This window comes from Ostrea edulis, chromosome 1 (genome assembly GCF_947568905.1).
Source record: "Ostrea edulis chromosome 1, xbOstEdul1.1, whole genome shotgun sequence".
NCBI lineage: Eukaryota > Metazoa > Mollusca > Bivalvia > Ostreida > Ostreidae > Ostrea > Ostrea edulis.
This window is the reverse complement of record NC_079164.1, coordinates 22255064-22264432: the sequence shown is the minus strand read 5'-3', so window position 1 is coordinate 22264432 and position 9369 is coordinate 22255064. Positions and strand designations below refer to the sequence as shown.

The following is a 9369-nucleotide window of genomic DNA, read 5'->3' as shown; positions in this document are numbered from 1 at the left end:
TGTTTGTCCATGTTTTTTGGTTTCTATGTTGTCATTTCTGTAATATATTAAACTGAAACTTGCTGTGTAGATTTTTTGAAAGTCACTTTTTGACCTCCCTTACAGGAGTTTTGCCCCTTTATTTGAAACTTGATATTATGGAAGGTACATCATGCTTTGTCCAACTCCTTCCAGTTTTCAAGTGAGGACTAATTAGTGTGAGGTAACCAGTCAATAACTAATTTAAATCTAATTAGCTTTTATCTACCGGTAAATTTTCTATTAATTACATCTCTTCATAAATAGGAAAAAGATTGTTCCAGTGGTTGGACGTCACCACTTCCCTTGACTAATAAAACGGAGTAGAAGGGTGATTTTCTTTTGTGGAATTCTTTATTACGGTTTAGAAATTGGTTGTGCCATCATTGTAGCAAAACAAAAACCAAAAATTGGCTCAGTGAAGCCCAAATTCAGTCTTAGATAAGCATTCATTTATCAATACATGTACATGTATTTGATATCAAACAAAACTAAAGCTGTCTTGACAGGTATATTTGATTTTTATTTTTTCCCCATTACATGTATGACCTTGAACCAGGGTTATGACACAGCCTTAGGTCACAAAAAACCTTTGCATGATTAAGTAAGATATCCGTACATTAATTTTCCTCCCCTTGACCTTGGGCAAAATGATCTCGATTTAGGGTTCTGACACACAAGTTTTTGTACCCAGAATGAAATTATAATGTCAGTCTGTTATAAAGTTGTGGCCACCAAGACAAGAACCACTGGTCAGAGTAAGTGGGATAAAAGAACCAAGATATATATATATATACACACACACCCCTCATATTGACATTGTAAAGATGTATTTACATACCCCTCATATTGACATGAAGTAGGATGGAAGGACAGATCTCCTATAATATATCACTCAAATTTTGTTTATTGGGGTGTGATAATCTACATGATAAATTTGTGGGGAAATCTTAGTTTGCTTGTTAAAAACTCCAGCATAAAAATATCTTTTTGTATCAAGATGTCATTAGCTGTAGTTTAAGTGCCATAAATTAAGTTGTGCTTGGGACTTGGGGACAATGCATTGAGGAATGATGTCAGTGCTGTGAAACTGGTCTCATCCAAACCCATGAGACTTTTGCCTCTGATGCCCAGAGTTTAGGAACAATCACTACCTATGTATTTTAATAACTCGGGTCTGTAAAAATCGGAGCTCAAAACCATATAGAACACCAAATTGAGACATACTCAAATAATTTAAAAAATCACTAATTTGAAGATATTTTCAATTTAATTATTGGGGATACATGTGCCTGGTATCTTTATATTTGATAGAGCACCTGTTCAGTTAAAGTGAGAGTTCCTAGATTTCAGCCCAAATTTGGTCTAATATTTTCCCTTCAAATCACGAGATGAAAGTAACAGGTTACATAAAGCTTAAAAGATTTACTTCAGCATTGAACAACTTATTAACCTTGTATTACCTGAATTTATCAAGTATTTAAAGTCGGTAATAAAACATGAATTTGAAATTTTACCCTTGTGGTTCCTGAGAAGATATGGGGAAAAAATTCATATATTTACACCACGTAAAACTCTAAATTCTTATTCTGGCCCAGCCTGGTCTTACACTTAAAATAAAATTGAATATTTATTAGACAAATTGTACCCATGGGATTCTTTCCCCCAAAATTTTTCATATATCATATAAGCCTATCTGAAAACATAAGATATCGTTCTTTGATCTAGAATGTAGTAAAATTGCTCAATTACGCAAACTTAATTAACCTCCATGGTGGCCAACCCATTCTTTCTGCATATAAATCCGGACTGTGGCCTCATGTTGGTCCTGAGTATTGTGGTTTGAACAAAAATCCAGATTGTGGCCTCACCTTGGTCCCGAGTATCGTGGTTTGAACAAAATAAATCCAGACTGGCCTCACCTTGGTCCCGAGTATCGTGGTTTGAACAAAATAAATCTATGCTACATGAGGATGCTTGCAAATAAATTTATCAAACTGTCAACTTGTGGTTCTCAAGAAGATTTTAAAAGAATTTTCCTGGCTATATAATTTTGTCCCCTATATATACATGTATTTCTATGTAAATGTGTGTATAATTTAAACCCCAATTGTGGCTCCAGGGGTCATGGTTTCATCAAAATTGAAACCTCTGAGTCAGTATATAAGGAAACTTTCAAGTAAGTTTCCACCCAAGACATTCATGAGAAGTAGATATTTTAAAACCTTTCACCCTCTTTCCCTTTGGAAGGGGGCATGACTCTTCATCTGAAGAAACCTGAATCCCCATTCACTCAAGATACTTTGTGTCAAATGTGGTTAAAAATGGCCCAGTGGTACAGTGAGCAGACTGATAACGGACAGAGTTTGATCAGTAAAACTCCTTGGAGCTTTCAGCCCTGATAAGCAAAGTTCAAAAGGTTTGGCCAGGGTTTAAGAGTTTGTAGCCGTCAGCCAGGTTTGATTGCCGGTGGCCAGTTAGCTCAGTTGGTAGAGCACTTGACCAGTGATTCAGGGGACCTGGGTTCGAATCCCGGTCTGATCTGTTGCATTTTCTCCCTTCATGTTACATTTGGTACCATAGACCAACCCCTGGAACTGACAGGTGAAAATGCTTGCCAGGGGATTAAGATTAGGGGTTGATGTCTTCAAGTATGAAGACATTTAATGAGGGAGGAATGTAGTGTTCAGCAGGGTTTGATTGCCGGTGGCCCATTAGCTCAGTTGGTAGAGCACCTGACTAGTGATTCGAAGGGCCCGAGTTCGAATCCCGGTCTCATCTGTCACATTTTCTCCCTGTTACAAGTTCATATGCCACAATTCCTCTACATAGGAAGTTGTCTAAAAGCATCCTTTATGGTGGAAGAGAAATGGAGTTCAGCTGTATATCAGGGTAAATAAGCTCTTAGTGAGACAGAAAATCATAGAAATCAATAAATTTGGTGCTTTACTTATCAGACTATAAAGCTGAATATTCATTATACATATAAACTCCAAGACAATAATAAAAAACTGTTTTTATCAATAACAAGCACAGGTATATTCATATATTACATGTACATCATTTTCAGTCTACACACTTGTACACCATTACATAAGTTCACCAACACTTTCATTCAGCATTTAAGTTCACATTTGTATAACGCTCACATTCAGTCATACACATGCCATTCTAAATGGAACAAGCTGAACCACTAGAACATTTTGGGATCAGTTGAAGTACTGAGAAGCTCCACCTGTACGACAAACTCACATCCACATAGTAAGATCCCTGCTGTCTGTCAGTGATACCAATGGTTCACTATAAATATGGTGTCCTGTTTTTCCACTTCTTTAGAATTAGAATACTCATTTCAACATCTTTTTTCCTAATTTCTGTCTTTTTATTTCCCTTCTAGCTTTGTTATGTTCAATTTTCTCAAACATAGATCGCGTCATGATTCCCTCGGGGACAGGTGCTATGGCATCATATAATCCAATTTCCTGATGTCGCTGTTTAGCATATTCCACCAATCCCTGAAGAGTAAGGATATTCATCAAAATCATTACTTTACACTTCAATGTTGGTATTTTCTTATGTCCATTATTCTGATGTATTTAATTTGGGAATAAAGCAAACTTTTTAATAGGGAGAGAAATTTTTGCTGTATTTCATTTCATATTGTACCTGGAATGTTCTTGGTTCATATATACAAATATCATGTAAAACCTTCTTGTTTAGTTGAATATCTGACTGCAAAAGACAAAAATTATACATATTAAATATTAATTAATATCTGTTATATAAATATTTTTTACCAAGTTTTACATTTTTTTTAATATTTAAAGAGCATTGACCTTTCAATTTGAAATAAACAGAGAGATAAGGAATGTTTTACGGGGGCTGGGATATAGGAAACGAAGGAAGCATGGAGTAATTCACAGTGGAGTTCATTTACAATTTACCCCATACATCCTGATCCCATGTTTTTATAACTCTATAATACAAACAACCACAACAGGTATATAAACCTCTGGGTGCACTGAGCAGGTACCTTTCTTTAATTAGAATTCTAAGACCAAATGTTGACATGCTGGGAACAGGGACTTGGAAGGAATATATAATCGATGATTGGTGAAATTGAGCACTTGATTTGAGCCAACAATCAACAGATTTTCAGTTATAATCAATCAATGGCACATCATTATGAAATGCTGCTGGTAATCTCGGTCTTCTAGATCACCATTTACTTTAATAATCAATAATTTGTAAATGTGTATGGATTGCTGAATGAATTAGCTGAAGGATTACCTCTGCCAGGACGGACATAAACGGAACATACTCCATGTCATGTTCTTGTAATGCTGCTGTCAGACGCTGAATCCAAAGCTGTAAATATCACCATCGAAAAGTGAATGTCTTAAGGCAAAACAGTGAAACATTCAAAATAAAATAATGATCTCTCTCTGTTCCTCTCCTCATTACAGATTATACTATATTTGTATATGTATACTAAGGTCATGTATAAAGCATATACATGTACATGCCTTAGTCCAAGAGTAGGCATAATATCTGCTGTTCAATCCTTATCTATTGTGAACTTCATAATGATTAATCAAAAATACTTCTTAAATTGAATCAAAATAAAGTCCATGGTAATTTAACCAAGTCTTGGAAAATCTAGGTGCATTTTACATGTAGTTTCTCCATTTCCCCCACATGTATACTATAAGTAGTAAATGTAACAAAGAGCTGAATTAAGTTATTATCATATAAAACTACAGCCAGGCAAGTTCTCAGCACTGTTGAAGAGTAATAAAAGTTTAATTGAATTTATGTTGACATTTAATACAAGTATATGGGCACAGTGTTTCATAATATACATATATTTCTTTTCGTTTTTCAAATAAAACAAAAATTGCATTATGTTTCGAATTCGTTGATTCAGCTTTTTCATGGTTCTACCTGAATGATTTTGTACTGTCAGCATTTTCCTATTCTTCATTGAGCGTATTGTTACATTATAATTTTATCAGGTACTACTTTATCATTCACAGTTATTTGTCCATCAGGGTATTTAAATTCGTGTTCGAATCTTGAATATCATTCGACAATTTAACTAGGACCAGTAAGTTTCCTTCGAAATCGTATTCATTTTTGTGAATGAGTTTTCTTTTCAGATACATTTTTCAAGTTAGTGTTCGGAAATCCTGGTTTCCCTTCCGATGACATGCATTGCCAATTGAAGCTTCCATTCCCGGTTGCCTGTCTATGGATTGAAAGAATCGCGTGCTATTTTGTACATATGTGAATGAAATTAGCGAACATTGTCGCCACCTAAATACATCTTTGTGTTTTATTTTATTTTGATGATAGAACAGGAAATATTTTATGTTCGGCTGAGCAAAGCAAAAGAGAACATAAATTTTGAGATACAGTAAGATTAAAATGAATATCAAACAGGTCTGATATCATTCTTTTAAAAACATGTTGTTTTGCTGTAACACAATCAACTCATCCAATGTTGTCCCACTCAAATGATTTATTTCTCTGTGTCTTGCTTTCTTTTGTTTTATTTATTTTTTGTTGTTGTTGGGGGGTTTTTTTCGATGCAGAAAAAGTTGTAAGTTGTCGTGTCAGTGACCATCTGTTCAATGGATTTTAATGCACAGCATGTGACATCTTGTCAACATTTCATTTAAGGATGATGGTGTATGTAAAATTTTCACATTTTTATCCCATGTATATCTAAAAGTTCTGATATGTGTCCAGTTTATTTTTAATATACACAACAAAATATTTCTTTAAGGAGAGAAAACAAAAAATTCTAAATTCCATATGTCTGCAATTATTTATCATTTCAACACCATGTTACAAATTTGATAGGATCCTGGGCTTCACATACAGGTACCCTGCACCTAAAAAAAATTTTCACCTGAGAAATTTGCTTTCTCAGAAAAATCACAAAGAGCATGTTGAAGTTCTCTTGATTCCAGCTTCAAGATTACCAGATCACACTGTACACCAGTATTCATACGAACCCTGTAGCAACAAGAGGCCCACAGGCCTTATCAGTCACCTGAGTACTAGTGAAAAAGTATCACTACTCCTAAGGCACCAGGGGTGTAGGAATCCTGAAATTTACAATTTATGTCTCCTTGTTCCAAAGATGCTTCATACCAAATTTGAAAAGAATTGGAATGATAGTTATGAAGAAGAAGGTAAAGATGTCTATTGTTCACACATTTAATAACTGACCATTTTGGCCCCACCCTGATACCAAAACCCCTACCCCTAGGATCGTCAAATTTACAATTTTGGTAAAGGACTATCCCTGTTTTTTCTAAATATCTATTGAGTTTCAAGTGTTTTACACATAAACACTATATACCAAGTTTGGCCCTGCCCTGGGGCAAAACCCCTACCTCAGGGATCATGAAAATTACAATTTTGGTAGAGGCCTTCCTGCTCTACATCACTATGCATTTAGTTTTTCTTACACATGTGCATTTCTTGAGAAGAAGATTTTTGAAAATTGGTCAATTTTGGGCAGTTTTTGCCCCGCCCATAGGGCCTCAGGGGTGCTGGAGTCCTGAAATTTACAATTTATGTCCCCCTTGTCCCAAAGATGCTTCATGCCAAATATGAAAAGAATTGGACAGGTAGTTATCAAGAAGAAGTTAAAAATGTTCAATTGTTAACGCACGACGCATGTCGCCAGACGATAACCAATTGCAATAGGTCACCTGATTAACTCAGGTGACCTAAAAATCCAATGGGTCAAAATTTGGAAATACAATGGTCAGATTAAATTTCCCATGGACTGTTGTAACCATTCATTCATTTTATTTTAATTATAATATTGTATATGGAGCAGCACCATATAGACAAATTTCATATACAATTCAATTTCTTGGTTTTTTTTCAACTTCTTTGAAAATTTGGCTCTAAAAGTACTGTGTGAATTTACACTTAATAAAGTTTATACATGAAAATGGAAACAGACCAATATCATAACCATTAGTCACGGGGATCAAAATGCAAAAAAAATAAAAATAAATGAAAATTTTTCATATTTATACAGTAAAATACACTATTTGACTAATAACGAATTCACACTTACTGTGAAATGATGTTTATTCACCTATGACTGGCTAAGAGAGGAAAATTTATGAGATATAACAGAGTTTGATTAAATGAACTGTTTTTCACTGACCCTGGAGGTTTATTATAACTGCGTTTTACTTTATTTTGATGAGCAGTGGAAATGATACATAGATGTAAAACACCATGCATTTCATGCTAATTTTTTTTAAAACATCCAAGTTGTCGAACAGCTTGCTAAAGTTAATATCAGTATGTCGTACTCACCAATTTCATGTCTATTTTATGTTGTTAACAGCTTGCTAAAGTTAATATCGGTATGTCGTACTCACCAATTTCATGTCTATTTTATGTTGTTAACAGCTTGCTAAAGTTAATATCAGTATGTCGTACTCACCAATTTCATGTCTATTTTATGTTGTTAACAGCTTGCTAAAGTTAATATCGGTATGTCGTACTCACCAATTTCATGTCTATTTTATGTTGTTAACAGCTTGCTAAAGTTAATATCGGTATGTCGTACTCACCAATTTCATGTCTATTTTATGTTGTTTCCGTGTTCTTGTAACTCTCTGTAACATCTTCTGAGCTGCACGAATAGCTATAGAATAACAGTTCCTTCTCCTCCCATAAAAATGCTATAAAATAAAACAATACTCTCTCAACTTCTACCTCTAAAATTAAACAGGTTGGGCACAAGAATCCCCTCAAGCAAGGACACAATTCTCCTCAAGCAAGGACACAATTCTCCTCAGGTAAGGACACAATTCTCCTCATGCAAGGACACAATTCCCCTCAAACAAAATCACCTCACAATAGTGCAAACATACCCTCTGTAGTTGTAGAAAACTACTCATGATATACAACCATAAAACGTTAATTCCAGCAATTTTCTTTAAAAGTTAAAAAAAACTGGGAAAATGTTCAGTTTACAGTCATGTGGTGCATCCTCTGTTATTCTTTTTATTCACAATATTTCTCTGCAGCTGTGAATCACCTGAATTTGTTCCTTTTTGAATGATGATGATGTTGAGAGTCTCAATAAGTTGTAATTATAAATAAATAGGTACTAAATGTGATGTCATCAGACTCATCACATTTCCATAAACAAGTCATCCCATTATAACCAGTATTCACTGGTACAATGTGAATAAAGTACATTTTACATGTAAAAAAAAAAATTACACGAAAATATATTGCCCATTAGAGCTATCTCAACAATATGTGCTTTACCAAAGATCAGACATGTGATAACTAAACCTAGTGTACAAGAGTTAGTTTTTATCTATTTATCAAAATAACCATATATTGCTTTATTAATCAGGAAAGATTTGTTCACTATCAGCAGTTGATTTTGATCAATTGCTAAATAATTACACATGCAGATGTGAAGGTATCAAATGTGGACATAATATGGAATGTTGCACTGTCATGTCCCAAGAACAATTTACATAGTGGAACATACTCTCCTAAAACAATCATGTGGCAACATCAACTGAAAGGTTCGGGTCTTTGAGGGATAGATTGCCAGCACACAACAGAGCCCTAACATAATCTTAGACTAGTTTTCATCATTTTAAATTTAACTGTAAATAACCTGGGTCCTGTGTAAGATGCTGTTTTTCGTACTTTTGCAAAAAGCATGCAATTTGCATGATTCAGTCGACTTTCCATAAACAAAAATTAAAATAGCATTATCCATTAACATTGTATGCTTCTTATTCACTGTAAATGTGCAGCTCCATTTCCAGGCAATTTGTTTAGAGATAAAAACATGTAGACTGAATTGACAAAATGGACGAAGAGCAGAATCCACGACACTATGGGACCAGAACTTTTTATTTACATTTGTTTAATTTTTCTAACTTTTATTTTTTTATTTTGCGAGTAAATTCGGGCATTTATGAAAATCCTATGTACAAACCCATGTCATTCGAAATATAAAATTCTTTTTGTTCGTGCGGTCTGGATGATGAACTCCGTCTGTCATCTTCCGAAGACGATTGAGTCTTCCATAAACTTGACGAGACAAGAAAACCATGTTTTAGGTAAATGCACGTTCTTCTTGTTGCAAGGGTAAAATCTTATTTTCACTTTGTCCAATTTAATCATTAACTCGTACGAAAAAAGCCTTGGAAAAAATATCATATGAAAGCATTAGCTTCATCACTGTGAATAATGTAACGTTATTAATTTTTGTAGTAATTTTTTCTAGGCTGGTTTGTTTATTGTACCTTTATCTACCTATTTACTTTTATTTGTTTTGTA

The 9369-nt window shown here is 34.3% G+C and overlaps 1 protein-coding gene across 1 annotated transcript; it reads right to left on the bottom strand.

Annotated features, from left to right (window-relative positions):
• Positions 1-3021: 3021 nt before the first annotated feature.
• Positions 3022-9219, bottom strand: LOC125663704 (50S ribosomal protein L20-like). The gene is made up of 5 exons (XM_048896030.2): positions 9026-9219; positions 7629-7739; positions 4309-4386; positions 3685-3750; positions 3022-3533 (listed from the first exon to the last, which is right to left on the bottom strand). The coding sequence occupies exons 1-5, from the start codon at positions 9140-9142 to the stop codon at positions 3366-3368; spliced, it is 540 nt and encodes a 179-aa protein (XP_048751987.1). The 5' UTR covers positions 9143-9219; the 3' UTR covers positions 3022-3365.
• Between the last annotated feature and the right edge of the window lie 150 nt (positions 9220-9369).

Bases quoted from the DNA above. Each gene is read 5' to 3' on its own strand.
- LOC125663704 (XM_048896030.2), bottom strand. From the start codon at position 9,142: ATGGTTTTCTTGTCTCGTCAAGTTTATGGAAGACTCAATCGTCTTCGG. The intron at 3,751-4,308 runs GTAATCCTTCAG...TGTCTTTTGCAG, and splicing joins TTATGTCCGTCCTGGCAGAG to TCAGATATTCAACTAAACAA. The intron at 3,534-3,684 runs GTACAATATGAA...CTTACTCTTCAG, and splicing joins ATGAACCAAGAACATTCCAG to GGATTGGTGGAATATGCTAA.